The sequence below is a fragment of the Agelaius phoeniceus genome, chromosome 5, assembly GCF_051311805.1.
Source record: "Agelaius phoeniceus isolate bAgePho1 chromosome 5, bAgePho1.hap1, whole genome shotgun sequence".
NCBI lineage: Eukaryota > Metazoa > Chordata > Aves > Passeriformes > Icteridae > Agelaius > Agelaius phoeniceus.
In genome coordinates this window covers 53557707-53582423 of record NC_135269.1, presented here as the reverse complement: position 1 = coordinate 53582423, position 24717 = coordinate 53557707, and the positions used below count along the sequence as shown (strand labels likewise).

Genomic DNA, 24717 nt, shown 5'->3' with positions numbered 1-24717 from the left:
GAAGCCTGAAATTCATCTGCATATTATAATTAAACAGCCCCTTTGTTCCAACAGCAAGAAGTTAGAATCACGAATTCCCAACCACTCATGCCAAGGGGTTAATTAACTTAGTAGTCAAAAAGAGAACTGCAGGACTGCTCTTCCCTCTCGGCACTCTAATCAATGCAGAGTGTAAAGAAGAGATATTCCAGGGCTGTTCAGTGCTGTCCTAGTTTACATGTGCTTGAATATTCATTCAGTGAACCTCTGCAGATAGTCAGCAAAATGTCACTTTCTGCTCTCCTACAGGCAGGTGAGGGTTCCCTGTAGCTACACGTCTTGATAGATGATTATGTAAAACCAGCATTTGAACTATACACTCTGTTTTAGACATGGAACACTTTTTTCTTTTATGTTCTTTTTCACACTTTACTGATGTACTTAAAATACATGCTATAGTTTCTGAATCTGAAATAGAGAGCATTTTTTTTAAATTTTCTGTGACTGTACAATTGAAAGAGTGATAAAACATACAGTTAGAAGATGTATAATCATTCTCAGTACCAGCAGAAAAGTATATATTTTCCCAAACTAATCAAATCTGAAAAAGTCAACGGGGACTTTTTTGTGTGCACAGAATATTGATATCAATGTCTGCGTGATAAAATGAAATGACTGCCAGAAGCACAGGGCTGAGTACCAAGGGCTGGGATCAGCATGCCCAGCAGTCCCACAGAGCACAGGCCAGAGCTGGAGCAGCAGCAGTGGCTGCAGCTGAGCACCCCTGGCAGCACTCACCTGCCCTCCCGCACGCACCAGCCGCAGTACGGATCCCTCGCCTGGGCACACTTCTCACAGTCCGAGTACTTGTGGCAGTCCTGCACGGGCAATCGGTACACCTGGAAAGCCAAAAGCAAGACAAACCTAACAACTGAAGGTGGCATAAGGAGGTGGAAATATTTGTGGACCTAGCTGTACAGCCTCATTGCCTGTGGCAGCTGTATTATTATACTCAGAGCTCAGCCTGAGTTTATTAAGTATATTATACATATTTTCTTTTCCCCCTTAACAAAGTCTAAATTCACATACTTTTTTCTGCTTTTTTTCCCACTCCAGTATTATTGAATCTGTCTTCAAAGTAATGTAGGGCATTGTTATAATCAAGAATTATAAGCAAGCTTTACAAAAATTGAGCTTTTCAGTTCCTCCAGTTATATTACTTGTGGAAATCTGCACCTCAGGATAGAAACGGCATCAGCGATGCTCTGAATTCAAGAAGCAGCTACTGCAGGGTGGATACTTTCAAAAGACTAACTTGGTACTGACTAGAGCATTTTTTAAAGAGAATATTCTCCTCTCCCCATCACTACCATGGAGGTGAAATTGTTTGGAAATGCACTTCCAGCCAGAAGGCATTTCAGAAAGTCTGCAAGCGTGAGAGAGCCAGGGTGTTTTGGGTTACTGCACTTCTCTGTGCATAACCTTCCACCATGGAATACATTCACTAAATAAAATGGAAATAATTATGACAGGAAGCAGCAGGAGAAAGAACATCATCAGTTCTCATGTCTCATTCCCCCAGTAAATTTACAGCTTCTAGTTTTGATTTCCTTTGGTGCGGAGAATTAACAACATTTTCTTTGGCTCACAGAAAGAAGAGCCATTCCTTTTAGCTATGCTGCTGCAATGATGCAAGAGGAAAACAGGACATACATCTTCCAGTTTATGACTACATGGTACTTTTAAGGAGCACAAAAAGTGTAGAAACAGAAACTCTGAGATATAGGCTTTATAGTCTCATTTCAATATAATGCCATTCTCATCTCACTGGCAATTACAAAGTTACTTTGACAGTCTGAGTTTGGCCTTTTCTTCATATTCAGAGAGTTAAAGAAAATGACTCAGTTAAGGAAAATGTCAATATGGTCTAATTTTCTTGCATTTATTAATACAGGGGTTTACCTTTTCAGCATTCTCTTCTTTTTAGCTAACTGGAGCTGCGTCACTGGCACTCACTCACTAACTGGTACCCATAAGTAATTTAATAGCCAGTCAATGATTTTTTTTTTTATTTGACAAAATATTTGTTTCACAGTTCTGGCAGGCATAAACAAGCCCTAGAGATTGCTGTCTCTGCAAGTTTTGTGTGACCTTAAAGACAAAAAACCCCACCAAACCAAAATCAAAGCCAAAAAACCAGCTCCTTTAACAGCCAATTACAAAATGCAAATAAATTAATTTTAGAGCTTTGCAAGTTGGCCCACTAAGTCAAAAAGTGTAAAAACTAAAACAAGTAAACAAGCTTGATCATGGTAAGTGACTACCACAGTGACTGCTTTCCTCCAAATACATTAAGTACCTTAAGGAATCTGGGATCCTACCAGTGATGTACACTTGGAATGAACCAGCATGAGCAGCACAGAGGTGCTAAGCTCCTTTCCAAGTCCCACAAGAAGGTGCAAGGGGTTTCTCCTGCTCTCTGTTTAAACTTTAGGAGCAGAGGGGACTGACTGCTGAAAGCATTTGCTGAAAACCCCCACTGCTCTTGGCAGCCAACAGAAGCTGGGAGAAAAGAGGGGAGAAAGGTGAAACAGGAAAGGAAGAACTTGATTCTCACTATGGATCTTAACTTCTCTATTGTTTTTCCCTGATTTCTGTGTTTCTCTGATTTCTTTTTAAAGAAGTTATCACCTACCACATCACCACTTCCACTTTATTCAAGTGCTCACAGAGCCCACGCAATTAATTTCTAAATGCTGGGGCAGTCTGCATCTGCCAGGTAGCTCAGCAGCATGAATGCCTGTCAGCGCAGCCAGTTGCTCTTTATTGTTTACCTTTAACCATTAAAACACACAAATCAGAGTTCTGATATCTCTATTCCCACAACCCACAGCTATGCCTAACCCAAAAGTACATATTTCATCTCTTATTCTTCCCCTCTTGCTTATGTCACCTTATTTCTCCCAGCTCCAAAGGCCTCCATTCTCCTCCTGTCTATCTGCTTCTAAAAGTGGGTGGGACTGCTCACTGTAATTAACTCCTGGAGATGACAGTAATGCAATGCCATTACAGAGCTCCCAACTTTAGCTATTCATATTTAAGCTAAACAGGTTTTGTAAAAGAAAACTATTATTCATATTATTCAGAAACTGCAGTGTCTACGAGAGCTACTTGGAAAAGATTGAAGTAAAATCCTTTCTTCAGCAGAAATTTGCTGCATTCTAAATTTAAATGTTTTGTAGTGATTGATTTTTTTTTTGCAGGTTTTCTCTGAAAAAAAGTTGTCTGCTGTCTTTCTAAATTCTACCATTTTAAGCTGACTGTCATCAGAAAGCTTGTCTTCCTTCAGTGCTGCTGTTATCCCTTACATTGCTCAGCAGCACACACAGTAGCCTGGTGCAGACCTTGGGGCTTTTGCATAATGTGCCAGCTTGTCAAATGGGGGGCCAGGCCACCCAGAGTTTTGTGGACAATATTGAAGCTTGGAGTTGTGTTCCAAAGTCGAACAGGAGCCAAATGAGAAGTAACAACCGCTCAAAAAAAGGAAAAAAAAAAAAAAGTAACCTCTCTCTCACACAGTCATATTATTAAATGCTTTATCTGTTGTTTTTCTGGCATTTTTTCCAATGTTCTTTCTAGCCTAAAAACCTTCAGCTAGGCTATAACATTCCCGCAGCAGGAATTTATATTAACCCCTCTATAAAACAGCCAGAAAACATTTTTCTTGCACTGTCTTCCCAAATACTCTCCTTTCACAGTCCCCTCATTCTCCCTGTCTTAGTGGTGCAGAGCATTTCCATGTTGCATTCCATGTCACTGGCAGGGCTGCAGATGGTCACAGCCTGTCACCCACCTTGTCCTGGAAAGCTGCTGAATGAAGTGTTTGAGGCTGGCAGCTCCAGCCTCCACAAAGAAAAGTGTCAAAAGAGGATTACCCCTGGGGGTGGAGAAGAATCTGGCATTCCTCTCATTTCCTACTTGCTTTTTTTCCTCCCATTTTTTACAGACCTCCATTGTGCCTTCACCTTACAGGAAAAAGAAGGGGCCTAGGAGAGATTGCCCATGCCTTTCCTAGTGAACTTGAACTTTTCCTACTGTACCCAGTTCTAGCAGAAGCTTGAATGAAAGTGTTTCCCAAATATATAATTCTCTCCATTGGTTCTTAGTTTTTGACACCAAGACTCACAAAAACCACTGGTGGCTTTACAGACGTGTCAGTGAGAGCACATCAGGAGAGCACCCCGAGTCCTGAAGTGCCCTTGAAAGGATCTGATGGTACCACAGCACCCACTGGTACCCCACACATCCCACACTGAGCACTGAGGCTGCCTGACCCTGAGGCGTGCTGGTGCCAAACATCTCCACTTCATCCCTCCCACAGAGCCTGTGTGACAGCTCCAGAGGGGATCTCACTTCCCATCATTCCCTGTCGCTAAGCATCACGGACATTACAGTTCTCCGAGGCACAACAAGTCCATCAGCTTAGACTTGAGAAAGGTCTTCATACACACAGAGTAGGGGGAGTCCCACCAAATAGGGCAATTTCCAGGAACAACTGGAAAATGTATAAATCTCAGGTTAAGTTGCAGAGAAAGTGAAAGAGGGCTGGGTCCTTAATGCAAGCAGAACATGTTACCTTGTCCGTGGTCATCACATACAGATTTTCCTGGGTTTGATCAAGGACCAGGTCCTTCTTTACAGCTTTGTTTGGTTCAATAGTAAGAGAGCTGTACTCAGTTGCAGTGGATGACAGGAATACCTATTTTGTGGAAGAAAAAAACAGGTGGTTAATGTTGCCTTTTCACCACCATTATCCTTATACCTGGCTACTGCTGTAAAAGACAATGAAAATGTTTCTAAAAATAAATTAAGAACAAAAGGAGGACTAAGGCAAATTTTCAAGAAAGACATTGAGAGGCTGGAGAGTATTCAGAGAAGGGCAATGGATCTGGTGAAGGGTCTGGAGGACATGTCTGATGAGGAGTTCAGTCTGGAGAAACAGAGGCTCAGAGGAGGCCTTAGCACTTTCTACAACTACCAAAAAAAAAAAAAAAGGAGGCTGTAGTGAGGTGGGGGTGGTCTCTTCTCACAACTAGCAAGCAAGAGCAGGAGAGGGAAAGGCCTCAATTTGTGCCAGGGGAGGTTCAAATTAGATATTGGGAAATACTTCTTCACAGGAAGGTTTGTTGACCATTGGAACAGGCTGCCCAGGCAACTGGTTAAGTCACCATCCCTGAAGATATTTAAAAGATATAGAGGTGTGTCACTTAGGGACATAGACCCACAGAATCACTAAGGTTGGAAAATACCTCCAAGATCACAGAGCTCAACCACTAAACTAGCATCACCATGTCCACCACTAAATCATGTGTCTAAGCATCACATCCATGTGACTTTCCATGTGGTTTGGTGGGACTTGGCAGTGGTAAGTTTAAGGCTGGACATGCCATCCCTCTCCTTCAAGCAAAATAAGGTGTTTGGTGTTGCAGTCTTGATATTTTAACACCACAAACATGTAAAGCCTTGAGCGCCACACAACCTGAATTTATCAGAGCTTCAGCTTGGGCTTTGTATTGCCACCTCTATTCACTGAATGGCCAGAATGACTACAAAATGAAAAGTTGCTCTTAAACCAGTGTGAGCTTGAATAGAGATAAGGCTAAAGCTGTTAGATTACCTAAGGCTGTTTATATAAAGCTCTCAGTACGGATGTAATCCTTCAGGAAAAGTGTCATTCAGGCAATACTAATTCAATCTGTGTATCACATAGCTGAGGTACATTGGAAATAATGCGTCTTTCCTTTGAGATGAAAAAAACCAAGCTCCATGAGAATTTGCTCCTAGTATGAGATCTTATAAATCCATTTTGACTTTCATAACCTTTCATATATACACCTTCCAGTCTCCCAATCCAGTTGGTTACCTTAAGGATTTTCCCATCCGACGTTCCCAGAAAGGCCACGGTGTGCCCGTTCTCCACGGCCACAGTGACGGCCGTGAGGTTCATCCCTTCCTTCTGCAGCACCGGCTTCTCTACAACGCCGTTCCTGCTGCCCAAAAGGTACGGCAGGTGTTCGGAGCCACAGGGAAAGTTTTTGCTTGCGTTCTAATAAGGAATAGCAATACAGAGTGATGTTAAACATGCAGATCACTAATTCCTAGCTAAGAGTGAAGTGCAGCCCTATTACTAGACAATATAATACCCCTCAGACACTGAAGAGTAGGAAGAGAGAAATGGATTGTCTAGGCATTTGCCCCCAGCCAAAAGGCAGTAATCAGACAGCAGCCTGCTAATTGAGAACTGCTTCCATGCTTTCACTTTCCAGGAGGCGCAGGGAGAGAATTTTTTTTTCTGTTTCATAATAGCAGCGGTTTAAAAATTAACTAGTTGGTTTAATTAAAATGAACGTGTCATAGAGACTGGTTTAACCAACTTTGCCTTGAAGACTGCTATTTTAATTGCTGTTTTGTTTCTTACTTTGCTGCAATCCATAAAATAGCAACTCCCTGGCAACTGTCTCATGAACTTCGAAACACTCCCTCTTCACTATGCTTTAAGCCTGAGTGGCAGCAAGAGCTACCAGAAGGAAGTTCATTCACACCTTGCCTTTCCTGCTATATTTGGTAACAAAACCATGTTTCTGATCTGAAATCCACACCTTATTTTTGTCAGGAGCCACGGCCACTCATCACATTCAGGATTTCTGTGTTTGATGCTCACCCCATATGCAGGGTACTGCCGCAAGTAACACTGGCAGTTCGAAGAAAAATGTGTAATTTTGACTCATCAGCGCTAGTGACCTTACTGTGTGGGAGATGGCTTCAGTCTCACAAGATGAAGAATTATGGGTCAATACCAAAAAAAGGTATTCCCATGCCCCATCTCTTCAGCTGTTCACTCTTCTCCCCGAACTATAGCACACCACTTCTCAAGTTGTGCTCAAACAGATGCTTATGCAAGTGTGTACCTTGCTCAGGCTGAGAAATTAAGACATCCTCTTAAAAGCTGGCTGAGTTATTTTTAAGATTATTCAATTTCTCAACGCATTTTAGGGTTGGCTGCAGTAATGAATGAGTGGCATGCACAAGTGGGGCTTGGGAATAGAGTGATGTGGGCAAAACAATCATAAAGCCAACAGAAAGATTGAAGAACAGTAACTGAATGGTTGTAACAGTACTCTTCAAAAACCTTATAGTCAAGGTAATGACAGGCCATAAAAAGATGGCTGTCATGCTGTACAAGTATTTTGAGCCACACCAAAAGAAGAACACCACCTGAATACAGGAAATCTGGGTATTTCAGTTGTCTAACGATACAAACACAAGTGAGAAAAAATGCTGAATTACAGATACCATCTAAAAGAGTCTTAATACTATTTAAGAGCATTGTAAATACACTGACTGAAACTACAATTGTCTACAGTGATTACCCCGAAGCTGATCATGGATGTAAAAAATCCCTGCATTTGACTCAATAAGTCCTATACCAGAAGGAGCCCTTTAAAAGAAATGCTTTTAGAAAAGCAGCACTTATCTTTGAGAAAACATCAAATCCTTTTTAAGACACTCAAAATTTTGTCACTTCTTACTTAACCTGGTCCACCACCCCCCCATATTCCATTTCTATAGTGAATCCATCTCTTGAGTTTTCAGTCATCTTAATACAGTTTAGCTCAAAGCCACCCTAAAACACGTCGTTGTATATTTTCCACAAACTTTAACACAGATTCTAAAACGAATAATTATATTATTCATATTACCAGTCCATGTAATGCACATGGGTTTTCTGCTGAAAAAAGTTTGTAAAATGAGCTGGTATTCTTTTTAGTGTAGCAATCGTTCCGGTTTTTTTCCATCTTTTCATTGATCTGCCGCAAGGAAAACACACACATGGCAGATTTTAGAGAGCCATCATCTTTGTTTACTTTGCTGAAGAGTGCAAGAAGAACTTTGTCATCTGAGGGAGTATCTGCAGGTTGTCCCTGCTGAGCCATGCTCTCAGCCAGTTCTTTCCCAGGGGTAGTGATGTAAGCAGAATGACAGTGGTCATAGGCACCATCATCATCATCTTTGCAACCCAAGTCCATTTCAAAGTAGGAATAATAATGGGCATCGTCCTTGCACAGACGTGCAATCAGTGTGCGGTTGTTGACAGGTTGTTTCTCTTGTTGATTAAAAATAAAATAAACATAATTTTTATCCTCAAAAACTGCCACAAATTGTTGTGTGCTTGATGAATGATAAGCTGACTTAACAGCTGCTGAGTCTGTATACATTTCAAAAATGTCTTTCCCATCCCTGGCGTAAAGCTGCCGAGTGCTGATTATGATGCCATTGTCATTTGGTCCATTCCCTTTCCCAACAAACAGCACCCGGTCGTTATTCAAGGAAGTGATCAGTCCCACAGTTGATACATTCTCATCGTTGCTTGCTACAAAGGACTTTTCTCCACTGCTGTCTACGTAGTACTTCTCATCGCTAATGTTTTGTAGATCTCTGATGGCACAGATTCCCTTAAAAAGGCTTCCACATACCACAGTTGTATTATCCACCTTGTTCAGCAACAGCAATTTGTTGTAATTGTCAGTCAGTACGGCCTCTTTACATTGATTTTCATCAATGGGAGGTGTGCATTTTTTGTTGTCCTTTCTTGGACCCGTTTCTACAGATCTGATTACTTCCAGGTTTTCTGTAAGCTGGTACAGGGCATTTACCACTCCCAAATAGATTATGCCAGTGTCATTATCCACTGTTAGATGATTTAGCTCTGTAGCACTCTGAAAAAATTTCAGTTCCTCATTTCTGGATAAGGTGATGCAAAAACAGCTCAAGATGGTCAGTGGCCAGATCCATAAAGCCATTTCTATGTAGTACCTAAAAAGGGAAAGAAAATAATAACATGAAAAATATAGAAAAATACAATTTACACAAAACTGAGAAATATGGAAGTTTTTCATTACTTAAATTCACTTATCCTTGTGGATGTGTAGGCAGCATGAAGATTATGGAAAGCCTCAAATCCTGTTAATTGCCTAGCAATTTAATCTGTTGGGGAAGGATTTAACAAGGTCATATGTCTAAATGATGATCATATAACCAATTAGATTGATTATATGATTGTGCTAAAGCACAATGAGAACAGCCAATTTGAAACAACATGGAGTGACAAAATGTGGTAGGGCTTGTCCAGACAGCATCATACTGTGCCAATTATTTACTGCTGAGGTTTTAAAAATAATTTGGAGAATCCCAGTTTCGGGTAGCTCCTCCTTAAGAGGTGTGGGGGGGAATTTACATAAAAGTGTTGGAAACATTTTGTATTGTGGGGTTTGCCCAGAAAGGAAAAAACCTTCCCCTCCAAGCAAGTCTGGATCTAGATGCTTTTTGAGAAGGCATTACACTAACCCTTCATCAATGTAAAGCCAGAAGATGGTAGATCCCTTAACATGTAACATTGCCTTTTACTGTTGGTATGCATTAAGCTCCAACACTTTCATTCACTAGAGCACTGCAACTTAATAGTTTCAAATCTGTCTTAAGAACATCATGTAAAAATTTTTTGGGATTATGATTCTGTTACCTTTTTTTTTAAAAAACCCTTTCAGAATTGTTAGTTCCCAAGCAGATCGCCTCGCTGTTGGAATTAGAAAAAACCTTCTGAAACTTGTAAGAAGGGTTCTAGTTCTAATCTGAAGAGTTAAATGAGGAGTCTCATCTGACTTCCTGAAGCCTGAACATTTTGTTAATGTTTTCTCAAAGTGTTTAGTTCTGAGAGCAGAAAATAAAAGGTGGCATGCTTCGACACATTGATGTTAGGGGGAAAAGATGAATACTGTTTGGAGGAAGGTCAAATATAATCCACCATATTTTCATTTTCAAAGTCAGCCATGGGATTCTTTAATCTGATGAGGAAAGAACCTATAAATTTACAGGGAATTTCAAGTTAAATCTGAAAATATCTGGAGTCTAAATAGAAAGGAAACTATTAAAAACACAGAAAAGACAAGAGAACCATTTAACAAAGCAATCTAACAGGCAACAGTCTCATAGGATGAAGAAAAGAACATGAAATGCCAAAACCAGAAACTGAAAAAATAAAACTTTAAAAAATAACAAAGGAACCATCCTCCTTTGTCACTTAGTCTGTTTTGGCAAGAGCAATAGAGTCCGGTGGGATATGAAAGAGAATGGCTGAATCATCACTTATACTGGATAACTAAGACTAAATGTTAACAACCTGGATGTAAAAGTTTGAACAGGGAAGGAAGGACTTTTGTTGTGAGCATAAGTCATCTGTGAGCTTCCCAAACCACCACAGCACTGCCAGCAATGCATAAAGACAATGCCTGTCCTCTGGCATTTGAGTGTGTGTTTTGCTCCTCTATGGAGAAAATGCATGTGCAATGGTGAGAACAACTGCCCTAAAATCAGAGTGAACTAAACTCTGAATCCCCCAAAGCCTACTATGTGTAACTCAGGATAAATAAACCACTAACTTCAAGCTTGTTTTGCTGAAGCTCCTATCATGTACCAAACTGAGTAGCTAGCTATAAAATGATGCCAAAGACAGGAGAGTACATCACCAGCAGCACAAGATGGACTTTCTAATGATAGATTGTGTTCCTATGACAGTGACCAAGAAAAGGCTAAGACTTATAACCTGTTCTCCACACACACAGGCTTTAGCACATGCTTTGCAATGTAATGAAGAGTTGGATCTCTTTACAACAACAGTTGACCTGCTCTAAGGAACCCAGAGTTCTTCTGAATTCTTCTCTTTTCTTACTGTTCCCAAGGACTTCAATTTTCCAACTTTGATCCTATCTTACTTCTCCATTGTTAAATGATATGTGATAATGCTTGTCATCTAGTTTCAAATATTATCCCTTACAGTTGTCTGCAATGGAATAAAAAACCATCTTGACATGCTACTGCAGTGTTTTTTCACACCAGTTTTATCACTCTATTACCTATTGTACAAAGATCAAATGCAGAATTGAGATTAATTTGTTCCTGCTTTTCTCACAAGGTAATTATTTTTAGATTATTATATTCTCTGCTCTCAGTCAAAGAAACCCCCATAAATAGCTCTACTTACAAAAAGTGCCTTAAATGAATGGAAAATAATTCATTGTACCTTAATTTCAGTACTCAGTTCCCCTCCTCGTTCCTGTATTTCAGAGGATTGAAAAAACACATTTTGTCCATTGGTGGCACCCAGGACACAAAGGCTGCATTTGCAATACTCCTGCCTTTGTCCCAGGAGAATGAAGAGTCTTGCTGGTCCATGCCAGAACCAGAACTTAATAAAAAGTACATTTTGTATGTCTAAACCAGTCTCTTAGAGGAGTAATTAATCCTCTGTATAAAAATGGGTAATGCTTCCTCCCTACTATTTTCTGCCTTGTTTACTTATAATATTTTTGACTTAAATTATTCAGAACTACAATGCACTCTCCATTAATAATGCCTTATCGTTTTTTGTTTATTTGTTTGTTTTTGTTATTTACTCCCTGCCATTCCTGTCTCATGCCAACCCCCATCAGATTAGCTCAGATCTCTATGCAAGGTAACAGTTCAGTTCATCATTCTCTATACTTATTAGTTTCATTTTCCATACTCTCTCCAAAGCAAATAGTAAACAAAAATTAAATACACTATGAAGAGATTCAGAATTAAACTCTCCTTCACTTATCAAATAGAAGGCTTAAGAAAATTAAAAAAGCAAATAGAATGAAATGAGATGAACTACAACCACAGGCCACTTTCACCTATTTTTAACTTAATTGGGAAGAAGCAGCTGGAAGAATCCTTCTATGACCAGCTGGTGTGATAAGAATGCCAGAGCTGCTATTAACACAGGTGCTGTACTGAATTAGATGCCCTGGGAATGTATCAAGAAGCAGTCTCCTGCTGTGAAAAACTTCCATTCTAAATGAACAAGTTGCAGAAACACAAGAGAAGAGGTGGAAGAAGCACAGGCTGGAGCACGGAATCCATGATGCTCTGCACAGGAAATGTATTTCCAATGGTTTAATCACACACTGTATTTACACACAGGCCTGGGTGGCTTACTCTAAGTTATGCCCTGGTTCTGAGAGCTGCCATACACCCCTCCATCGTCAATTTGCACTTAGTTTTAGGCCCTTAGCAGATTCAGGATAAAAGAAAACCAGCAGAGCATTTGCCTACATAATTTTTTTTCTCTCTCAAAGTTTTGTCTCCCTCCAGCCTCTTGTCCCCTCTACTGCTTCCTACAAGAAATATGAAATTCTAGAATTTATGTGCAGGAAACACAGGGCACCCAGGAGAACACTTCATACAGGGGAACTGCCATAAAGTGACACAGTGTTGGTAATCGCACAACTACCAGAGCTCTGCCTCACAGACATCAATTTAAAGCAAGTACCCATAACTTTGCATCTTTCTACTCATGCAAGACCAATAACCTTAAATAACACCCACTTCTTCAAAAGGCATGCAGAAAAAGGAGCATCTGTAATCCACAAGCACAAAAATTTGAAGTGAGCTTCAAACTGACTTCACATTATTATAAACAACCCTAAGAACTAGCACTAGCACCATGCTGACGTGGACTTGGCAGGTGTTCTCCTTCAGTGTAAAATCATCTGCTGGGCCTGAACACAGGAACCTTCAACTTTCCAGCCATTCCCTATCACCTTAGCCTTTGATATATCTTTAGCTTTATGCTAATTAATTTCTTTCATTTGCTTCAGCTGAAGTGAAAGAATACCGAATTTTGTCCGAAACTGGAATAACTGAGAACTAAAACAAGTTTTTTTCCCAAAAAACAACAGAAAAGAAAATCTTTGCTGAAGGAATAATCTCACCATGTTAGCCTCTGTGGTTTATTTGCAGAGTATTTCTTCATTAATCACATATATACTTAATCAAGTCCTGCTATGTCCTCTCATCTAGACAAAATTTTTGTACTTGAAATTCTGGTCAAGAGACAAGCACTTTTGCCTGATATACTGATATACTTTAATGGCAAGAGATGCAGAAAACTGTGGTTCTCCCAGCAAACTTTCCCTTAATCAGAGGGAGTCTAAAAGATGTACAAGAGACTTAAATTGGAAAAAAATTGATAAAAAAGTCTCAAAAATTGTGACATAAAAAAGGTAATATCCAAAGAATGCACTCCAACAGCATGGTTGTTTGGGGAAAGATGAATGCGGATTCCCTTCTCTCTCATTTTGAGTAAATTTTTAGCTTTTATTAAGTATGCCAAAGGTTGAAAAGAATTCAGCTTTCAGTTTTGGGCTCAAAAGAAGTTGAAAAAGAAATTGTAAAATGTATGACAAGCAAGGGATGAGCAAATTTTCAGTCTGGATTTCAAAGCTTCTACTTTTGCAAGTGCTGTAGGTAAAAGTAAACTCTTCCTCAGTTACAACTTTTACTAATATTTCCTAAAACAAATGAGCAATGGAGCTCACTGGTTCAGAGAATGAATCACCTGAAACAACACTGCAGGATTCAAACCCATTTCACAAGAGCATGGCAACATACAAGAAAGGTTTTGAGCAGAGAGGGTCAACTCTGTTGGTATACTGTGCCACACATCCAAAATTGGTAGAACCAGTGAGAACAGTGATGACTGTGATGGTGTCCATCCCTGCAGTTGTGACAGTTTGCTGTTAGCAGATGGGACCTGTGGGTCAGAAAACTGTGGGAGGTCATGCTGTAGAGAATGAGAAACCAATATCCACTTCATTAGATGTTGTGATAGCCTGTACTGCTCAAAAGGAGCAATTTCCCTTCCCTTTCACTTCTCAAAACACAATTTTCTAAGATGTACAGACCATCTTCATATGGAATAAAAAATCCCATCAGGCCAAACTGCCTGTGAACTGGTAACATATGGACAAATACTTTAATACTATTTCTATTCCTGGTGTAGAAGACAAAAGTTTTGCTTGTTTTCATGAGACAATTTTTTAAGTGTTTTCTTTTTTTTTTTCTTTTTTGAGTAATTTTCAATAAGATAAGATTCTTTTTTAATATGTGCAATAGTTATATTGACATGGTTCTGTTACAAGGACTAGTTGAAAATTATGGATTTGCCAAGGAAATAATGAATGTTACACCCTCAGTCCCTGTGCATTCTGTTGCTGTTTCCTGCAGTGCCAGGGAAAACAAATGGAAGACACATGGAAACTCAAATTCAGGTTACTGAAAACCTGGGTTTCTTATATCAAGAATAAGCTGTGGTGCCCACTAAATCACTCTGTCACTCCATTCCTTGGCTAAACAGGCTGAGAAAAATATGATGAAAGGAGCAGGGGTTGAGATAAGGACAGGGAGATATCACTCATCAATTACTGTGACAGGTAAAACAGCTGCAACTTAGGGAAATTATTTTAATTTGTTGCCAATTAAAATCAGGGAAGGATAATGAGAATTGAAACCAAACTTTAAAAAACCTTTTCCCCACACCCTCCCTTTTTCCTGGGCTCAATTTTACTCCCAAGCTCTCTACTTTCTCACTGCAAGCAGTGCAGAGAGGTGGGGAATGGGAGCTGCAGTCAGTTCATCACATCTCTGCCACTCCCTCCTTGTCACACTCTTCCCCTGCTCCAGCATGTGTTCTGTCCCACATGAGACAGTCCTTCATGGCCTTTTCCAAAGTGATTCCTACCCATGGGTTGAAGTTCTCCATGAACTTTTCCAGAGTGGATCCCTTCCACAAGGTGCAGTCCTTCAGGAACAGACTGCTCCAGTGCAGGTCCCGCACAGGGTGACAAGTCCTGCCAGCAAACCTGCTGCAGTGTGGCTCCTCTATCCACAAGCAAACCTGCTGCAGTGTGGCTCCTCTATCCACAAGCAAACCTGCTGCAGTGTGGCTCCTCTATCCACAAGCAAACCTGCTGCAGTGTGGCTCCTCTATGCACAGACCACAGGTCCTGCCAGGAGCCTGCTCCAGTATCAGCTTCCCACAGGGTCCCATTCTTCTTTGGTTTGGGCTCTTCCAGGGGCTGCAGGTGGATCTCTGCTCTCTCATGGATCCCCATGGGCTGCAGGGGCACGGCTGCCTCCCCATGGGCTGCACCAGGGGCTGCAGGGGAATCCCAGCTCTGGTGCCTGGAGCACCTCCTCCCTCCCCATCTTCCTCCACTGACCTTGGTGTCTAAAGAGTTGTTTGTCTCACATTTTTTTACTACTCTCTCCTTGCTTCTGTTGCACAGCATTTTTTTCCCCTTAAACCTGTTATCCCTGAGCAGCTTGGCCCTGACTGGTCCAGGTCTGTTTGGAACTGGCTGGCATTGGCTCTCTTGGACATGGATGGGGGAAGCTTCTGGCAGCTTCTCCCAGAAAACACCTTTGTAGTCCCCATTACCAAATCCTTGCTATGCAAACCCAATGTACTTAAACCATGGTTTCATCTGTCAAGAATGAGTTGTACTTTGGTCCAAAGGGGAGTGAATCTATGTCCTGTGCCTACATCATCAGCAGAGGCCAGCAGTGTCTGGGAGAGGAGGGAATGCACTGCAGGCTTCCCCTGGGAAACAGGCAAAAGCAAGAAGATGTTTCCATCACTCTGGAAACTCTCAACTTTCCAAAGATCTGAGGTATCAGCAGCAAAAAGATCTAGATAACTCACTGCCTGAGATAACCCATTAACCCAATGGGTTAGGACACTGTGGCATCCTCCAGCTGGGAACTCAAGGGCAAAGGATGTATTTGAAAGGATGAGGAAATGTTGTATGAGCAAGATGATCCAAAGGGAATTTTAAGGACCTTTTTTTTTTTAATTTTGCTTACATCCTTATCCACCTTCACACAAGTTTAAAAAAATGAGTTTTGGGAACATGAACCACCAATTATTTACCAAAGATCTGCATTCATCCCTCCATCTTTCTCACAGGCTTCAAAGGGGTAGGAAGGGGATTAAACAGGGTATCTCATCCAGCTCTAGTATCCCTGGCAAGTACAGTAAAACACTATTGCTGCATACCACCAAGCCAAACTGAAATGTTTTATTGTCCCACCTTAGAAAAGGTTTCTCCAGGTAATTGTATTAACAGCTGAGGAACACAACTGCCTTTTACAGTAGGTTCTATATCCATCAGCATCCCAGCATACCTATGACAAGGACTCTCATGAACTTTGTGCAAAATTGGCAGGATTGTGTTAAAAGTTTAAGAGAGGCAAACAGCTAGAAAATTCAGAATTCATATTAATAATTATGTTATTAGCTTCAAGCTAAATTAATAACACTATTAGTAGCTGGAAGCAAAACCTTTCATCCATGTACACCTGAACTTTAAAGTATTTAATATTCTGATCCAGATCCAAATTCAGAGCAAGAGGGAGCCATGTGAGCCTTAATTTTTCAGCTAGGAGTCACTCAAAAGATCACTAACAACAGGTAATGAGACTCAGAAAATGCATACTTAAAAATTTTTGCTATTGCACTCCAGAACTTCCAATAATGTCCTGTTTCTGCAACATCAGCAGGTAAACAAAAGAGAAGAGTAGCACTTGGCAGATTTATATGCACTCTTCGAAGCAGAGACTCGAATGAATTCCCTGGTTCATTTCAGTCAGACCTGGCAATGTTTTGATTTTGAAAATCTTTTACACCATAGATTCTGCCATAGTCCAAGGACAGGTTTTTTGGCTGGTATTCAAAATCAAAATAATTTTTTTTTTAATGAAAATACTTTCAAGATTTTATGGTGCCAAGCAGCTTAAAAAAAAAGTCAATAAAAACAGCTGCTGTGGAGAGACCTCATTTGACAGCATTCACTACCAGCAATTACAGATTATAAACCACTCTGAGACAAGGTTAGCTTGTGCCAGAAAGGTCTCTTCAAATCCTATTTTTTATTATGAAGACAAGTGTTCATATTATCATCCCAGTTCAGAGGTTGCACATTCACATTCCAGCCCCACTAATGCAGGCAGGAGCACACACAGAGCAGAGAAACGCTGCAGACCTGCTTTCATGCCTTCCTGGACCACACCTCCCATTCAGTTTGGGCCTTTACATTCATTCCTCCATCTTTTCTGCATTCTCTCAGTAGCAATGAAGCACTCATTTCAATGAGGCCTCACTTTCTCAAGTGTTACAAAGATGTAGTTGATCAGTAAGAAAAGCAGCTGAGTGACGTGTTTCATAGCAAGCAGCTGACTTGTCAGGAATCTGAGCCCACAGAATCTCCTCTTTGACCTGCTTTGTGATTTTGTTGAAGCCATGAGATCTCCTAATGAACAAAACTTATGATTTTATTTTTACCTACAATCTCATTGAGCACTAATCCCAATGACACCCTATGGACTAACAGCCAGCTGAATCAGCCTGCAGTCAGCACAGGGCCACAGACCACTCCAGGCACTCCCAAAGCCACTTACACTTTTACCCTACCTGATCCTGCAAATGGCCAAACCTGATTTGGCTGCAGCTGCCTGAGCTTCAAGGGGGGATGAGTTCCTGTAGCAATCACTATACAAGGCAGCCACAGAAGCCCAGCAGAAAGCAGGGATACCTCATGCACACTCACCAGCTCCATGTAAGCCAAAGGTTATTTTATCCCTTCTGCAACCCAGGAAAAAAATATTCTTTTCTTTTAGCTGGTGAACGTGCAGAAAATGAGAGTCTGGAGCATGGGAGGGAAAGCCCAGGGAGTTAGGATAGTGCTGATTTGCAGGCTTTCCTTGCACCAAAAGGGTATTACAGCACAAGGAAAAAAAATGCATTTATACTGATAGTAAAAGGAGACTCTGTGTCACCAGCTCCATGCTACAACAACGAACTGCTTGTTTTCAGTGCTATAAGGTCATCTTCAAGGACTGGTTTTGGACTTCCCCTGGAAGAAGCCAGAAAGGAGGCGGATTTTCTTCCAGCGTGGGGGAATCTGAGCACGACCATGTGGAAACAAACACAAAGTATTCTGGCTCCTTCCTTGTCAGAACCAGTTCTTCGGTGTAATTAACCTTGTAATTAACCATTTATCACATGCACAAAGAAATACTCAAGTCAAAAGGACACTTCCAGCATGCATGAATTCAAACAGGGAGTTCACAGGCAAGCACTCAGTCTTGCTATCCCCCTCAAAGCAGAAGCCCCAAACCATGCTCTGATGCCCAGGGCAGCTGCAGCCTTTGCAGCAGCCTCAGCCCCTGTGTCAGCAGCCTGAACCTGCATGTACCTCTTGCTGACTCGAGCACAGCCAGAGGAGAGCTGCAAAGAGCCAGGATTTCCTCACTAAGATACGACTGTACAGAACAGCACACAGACATTTAAAGCTATGCAGAATTTTGGCATGAGGCAGAGCCAACATTTTTGTCTTCCTGTTATATTACAGTGTCATAGGGCTTAATAGAAGCATCATGTATAAACTGCAAAGATAATGCCATATGAAGTTCATCCTATAAATCAGTGGGGTAAATAAATTTTAACCCATAAATCAATGAGATGCAAATATGGTGAGTAATGCAAAAAAATCCTTTCCTTCTAATTCTACCTCTCACTTGGTAGTGTGTCTGCTGGGTGGTTCCCTGTCTCATCACCATGCTGTCTTCCTACTCTTCTGTTCCTCTTTATTTTGTTTTTGTATTTGGGTTTAACAGATCCCTGCATTCTTAATTTTCATGTATTTATCTGTCTGTGCCAGTGATTCATCCAGGACTACTGAGACATGGGACAAAAGCTCTATGAAAATGGGAAGCTATTGACCACACTCAATAGAGTACTACAATATACATTATACTCAGGCAGCTGATAATGCAAGCCACAAAGAGAGGGGGTAGATGGTGAAAAGTCTTGAAATGGAAAGTTTATTGATTGTCAGGAGCTAAGAAACACATAGAGGAGGAATAGAGAATTTTCCTGGCTTCTGCTACTGGAGATAAATCACAGGTGTTTATCTGGCTTGTCTTGCTTGAAATCTTTTAAACTTTCATTTGGACCATTTGTATCCTCACGTTGGTGTTGCTGATTTTGATCACTCTGAGATTAAAGTGAGTTTTATTCTCTCTATCCTTCAAATTAATGCTCATGACAGCTTTTAAAAAGCCCTTTTATTTTTCTTGCGCTACACATCTTTTCTCATCTTCTTACAGCTCCTCCTCCCACCACCTATTTTCTTTTTTCTTAGGCACAGCCTCCAAGTTTTCCTCTCTTACAGTTGCTGCTACAACAGCCTGAATACTCATGTGTAAAGTCTCAGATTACAAAGTAGGAGGTAGAAGACAAAAATAGGGAGGGGGGGAAATAAAGGAACAGGAACCTCAAGTGATTTTCAGATCTCAATGGGGATCTCAGACATACTCACTGCCTTACTGACTTCCCATCTCTTTTCAAACCTCACCTGGAAACACCTCTTTTGTTTCTTGACTGCTTTTTTCTTCTCTTTTGTTTCCTACTGCTCTCTCAGAAGCAAGAATAATGCAGTGAGACATGCTTAACTTGGTGGCACCTGCTGATACCCTCCATACTCAGAGCTCACTCCAGCTTGGGGAGTGGGAGGAATGAATGTGCAGAAGAGATACTGCTGATGAACTGGAGTCCTGCCTCAGGGAGCAATGAAGATGAGCTGATGCAGATGGAGCCACCCAGCAGAAACAACAAACTGTGGGGGGCTGCTTGTGCTCACAGACAGATAACTCCTGCAGCTGAGAATGGAGCTGGGACAAGATGGGGAGACATATGACAGCAGGGCAGAAACAGCTTGGAGAAGCAGAGCCATAGCAAGAAAGGGCACATGGTAAATATTTGGTAAGGCTTTTGAGGGGATATGAGTAGAATAGAATCCACAAGAAAGGTGCCTGCAGGAAATTGAACATGCTAAAATAAGCATCATACACAGTCTAAAGGGTTAAGGAGACAAACATGGAGCAGGCTGCATGGTCCAAGTCACATTTGATTGCACTCACTCATTTACCTATTGTGGCTTTTGGCTGCCACAAATGAAAAAAAGATAATTGCAGCATTTTCACTTGTGTTTAGCTTTTCCTGGTGTTTTGTTATTGTTATTATTTTGTTTTGTTTTCATAAACACACAAGGCTCATCTGAATGAATGAATGGAGTGGTCCTGGCTCTAACAGCACAGTGCTGATTTGTGCTGATCCAACCTGTCTGGACAGACACTCTGTGCATTCTATGTACTTCCATTGTATTTCCCTCCAAACTTATATAGCTAGTTAACCAGTAATTTGCATGAAGGTGACAGTAGCACCCACCTGTGTCTATCTACTTAAGGCATGTCAGCAAAAGAGTTGTAAAATCCCCTTTTATGGATGCATAACACAGTCATAAAATGTGTTAGCCTTGTTTCAGAAGTGTCCAACACAAGAACACTTATTTCAAAAAGGAGCATGATACAGTGCATGATTAAAATGTATTGCTGCCCATTTCACACCTGTCTCTGCCTAACCCCTCCAAAACAGAGGTCCTTCCTTTAAAATTACAAGTCATCAGTCATGCTGAACACAAGACCGCAATCTCCACAGAACAGCTCTCACACACGTGTGACAGACACAAATAAAAGCAGTCAATTGTCACAGGTGGGCTCTGAACCCACTCCAGTTGAACTTGCCAGCTGGGCCAGGACTTGTCATGGCCTGCACTGGGCACTCTAGGAGGATGTAGGTGATGTACAAACTTATTGAGAATCATAGAATGGTTTGAGATGGAATACCCTATCAAAGATCATCTAGTCCAACTTCCCTGCTCTGAGCAGGGACACCTTGCAATAGACCAGGCTGCCCAAAACCCCTTCCAATCTGGCCTTGAATACTTCCATGGATGGGACATCCACAACCTCTCTGGGTAACCTATTTCTATTTCTCACCAGCCTCATCATGAAGAATTTAATTCTTATGTCTAATCTAAATCTATCCTCTTTCAGTTTAAAACCATTGTCCTTATCCTGTCACTAGAGGTCCTGGTAAAAAGCCACTCCATTTTTCCTATGAGTCCCCATTAAGCACTGAACAGGCCTCCCCACTCCTACAGAGTGCAATTTTTGCTTGGAAATGCTGCTGCCCAGTAAGTGCACATACATGTATGATCCTTTCCACCCCAAAAATATCATAGATCTAAGTCTCACAATTTGTCTGTATAATTACTGGTCCCAGATTTACTATCTTCTCTTGTTTCCTCAGTGGCTTTTGAGAACCAAAATTCATGTTTCTAAAGAGGATGCAATTTGAGAGGTTGCAATCAGAGGATGCAATTTGAGATGCATGGAAGTAAATAGTAACAGACAAGTAGACTGGCCCTTCCACTCCTACTATTAACAACCCACTGGTTGGAGGATTTATTTATCTGCTTGCTGTTTGCATGATCAAACCATTCTCAAACAGTACTTTAACCTAAAACAACTGCAAGATTCAGAAATGTATCTTTAAAAAGAAAAAGGAAAGGAAAAAGCCCTCTTGTTTCTGCTGTGCATAGAGCATCTGGTTTCAGTTTTCTAACACTCAGAGCTGACTCTTCCTAAGAACTGCTAACTCTAAACCCTTGGCCTTTGACTGAGGAGCTGGGCTAACCATGCTCAAACAAAGGAGCAGCAATTTCCAAACTCCTGGCAGCACAGTGCATCCTTAACCTATTGCTTAAATAGATGCTGCCAAGGCATCCCTGTGAAAAAAAAACATTACAAAAGATGCAAACCCACGAGTAAAGCCATGCAATCTCTTGCTACTTTCTTAGCAGAGGAGCTGCAGGACAAGTTGGGCACAGCATCTGCTTCACCCAAAGTCCTGCCTATGGTGATCCCACTTCCAGATCCCGTTGTGTTTTATGTTTGAATAAATGCAAAAGTATGCCTTGTGAAACAGCCAATGCTAACAAGTGGAAAAGAGGTCTCAACCAAAACTGCTTCTGCAGAGCTCAGTGGAATTCTCATTGAAAGAAGATGAGTTTCTTCCATATGTTTGTACTAGGATGGAGAGGTCACTGCAAGGCTGCTCAGCAGCTGGTGGGAGTATTTTTCTTCTCACTGCTAAGTGCATTTGGATACATGAGTTAGCAGAGCCAATAAGGGCCAGCTACACTATATGAGGGAAATAGAGAGCAGTGTAAATCCTCCTCCTTGCATGACCAGTTTCATCCCACAAGACTAATTATCAGGCAACCTCCAAAGAATTCTGTTGGGCAGCTTTCATCATGCATCTTCTGAGCTCTTAGGCTAAATGTTTCATTTACAGCACCCAGTGATGTGGTTAAAAGGTCTAAGCCAAGTATATTTTATGATTCCTTTGTACATTAGGTACTTTGGTATATATATTTCAAATTTGAATTTACAGTAGCTGCTCCATGTATTTAGAAATTTTGTACAGTAGATAAATTCTAAATTCAAACACAGCCTACACTTTCTCTTGGAGAATATATATCTAGGAAAGTCTTCATGCACAATCACCATATATAAACACTTTCAACTGTTTAAAAGCAAATAAGATGAAAATTTATAGGGGTATATTAAGACAAAGTTTATTGTGCTGACATGTAAGGATAATAGGAAATATGCCTGAGAGCATGATGTCATTGAAAACATAACCTGCATTCCTGCCCAAACAACTGAAAGACAGTCAGAATTCCAGTATTTCATACATATGTTCTAAAACAACTATTTGGTGAGTCTTATTTCCAAGGAACCAGAATGCATAGCTCAGTTGTTCCAGGAGCACTTCCAAATTATGCATGGTGCGTCAGGAAAGAACAAACTATTATTGCAATAGCTGAAAACTGCAAATTTTTGTTCAGGCTGCATATTTTACAAGAGAAGTCCATTTATAGACTCAAGTAAAAAGGAACAATTTCATGGGCTAGTTTATCCTGTAAAATATTCTCCCTAATCCTTGTAAAAATATACTTCATGCTAATCCTTCTGCCTGAAAGCATTTTTGCAGACAACTTAGAACATTTCTATCACATTTTGTTAGCTTTAAGCTGATCTAATTTACCTGGTTTTCATCAGGTTTATTAGGGTCTGCCTGGATATCAGATTTTTATAGTTGATCTGGTCTTATATAAAATGCTCAAGCTGGTATATTTTAATTTCCCAAGTGGATATCTGTCTTCATTTGTGTCTTGTAAAGTGCTAAGTACCTTCCTGGCCCTTAATTAATTAGGAGCAATGACCTATGTATCAGGTAGCAATAGCATCCAATTAATGGAAATGTACACTGTAAAGCATGATCAGTCCCATCCCCGCAGGCAGAGGGGCATTTGCCCGTTTGTGCTGCGTGCCCTGGATAGGCTGGACCGGGGATCTGGAGCCACCACAGAGTGCTAGCACAAGATTAATTCCCCTCAGCCCAGGCTTCTCAATGTGAATTTCTAAAGACACTGGGAAGCTGATACTCTGTGCATTTCTGACTGCCATTGGGAGCATTGTATCCCCAGGCTTTAAACATGCCTGCCATCGAGCTCATGGCTGTAGGGCAACCGTGGAGGCTCCCTGAAGGTGAGGTTCTGTGAGGCTAGAACATGTGCCCATGCTGGGCACAGGAAAGCTTTGAAGCACTGGAAACTTCCCTGTTGTATACTTTGCCCTTCCAAAACAAATCTGGAAACCAGTCTGAGAGGACAGAACACTCTTTTCAACAGTTTTTGCTGCACATTTTACAGAGCCTGTGGAGTCACACCAGCAGAAGCTTCACTCCAAGGCACAAATTACTTGTACATGCTACTGTGTGCTTTGCAGATGATTTTTTAATACAATCTACCATCAAATAATTATGCAACATATGCCACAGGAAACAACAGAAGTTGCACATGAGCATCTGAACACAGATTTCTCACTAGCTTTCTGCAGTACTTGAATGATGACATAAAGAAAAGCCAGTAGGAAACTCAACCACTACTATTCTCCATTTGTTTGATGGGCAGGCCTGAACTGTAGCTGGCAGAGAGATTAAGAAATTAATTATAAAGTACTGATATATAAGGATATCTGAGACTGTGAGGATAATTCTTCGAGTATCTCTGAAATAACTGTTTGCTTGCTTTGAGAAGTCAAGTAACAGCAACTCACCAGGAGCTAGAGCAAGGAGGCTACTGCACCATGAAACTAAGCTACAGTCTACTGGAGTACAGTGATTTTATTCCTTTGCAAAGGATGTGAGACACATGGGTGCAAAATATTGCATAAAATGAGAACTCATCTCATGGCAAGATCCAAAAAACCAAAACAAGCACTCAGAGAGCTCCAGGACATTGCTAAAATCAGCTGCAGTATTACACTTTCCCTAAAGTTTTGGGCAAATATCTTCAGGCAGAAAAATCACAAGCATTTCAGACAGAAATGTGTCTTTCCACTTAGCTTTCAAACTGGAGTGTCTGTAAAGGGCAACCACTCCCCTTTGGCTGGTCCCTGCTTACAGCAAGCAGGAGAAGGTCTGAAGTTCACCACCACCTCCAGTTCTCCTGTCTTACAGGGAGAGTCCACTGGAGGTGGTGGTGCACTGCAGAACCTAAGAGGACTCTGCCTCTCGTTCTGGTCTCCATCACCACAAAGGTTTACAACAGCAGCCTCCTGGCTTCAGGTCTAACCATGCAAGGCCATTATAAAGGGCATGCAAGAGCACTACCTCCATGCTTTTAGAAAGAACTATGGCTGTGCAGTAGGGAAAATGAGACTACACTGCTCAGCATATGGCCAGCCATCCTACCTTTCCTGCTAACTTGACGTTTGAAAGCACCCTCTGTCAACAAAATGACAAGAAATTCTTTTATAGTTTCACCCACTGATTTTATGAAAGCACTG

At 41.1% G+C, this 24717-nt stretch overlaps 1 protein-coding gene across 8 annotated transcripts in view; it reads right to left on the bottom strand.

The window, feature by feature from the left end:
• PLXNB2 (plexin B2) overlaps positions 1-24717 on the bottom strand; it is a 252189-nt gene that overhangs the window by 71228 nt on the left and 156244 nt on the right. For all 8 annotated transcript variants that reach the window (XM_077179032.1, XM_077179028.1, XM_077179033.1 and 5 more), the window contains 4 exons: positions 7740-8853; positions 5903-6085; positions 4616-4738; positions 778-878 (listed from right to left, as the gene is read on the bottom strand). In XM_077179032.1, the coding sequence (XP_077035147.1) occupies positions 778-878; positions 4616-4738; positions 5903-6085; positions 7740-8853 (1521 nt within the window). The remainder of the gene's footprint in view (positions 1-777; positions 879-4615; positions 4739-5902; positions 6086-7739; positions 8854-24717) is intronic.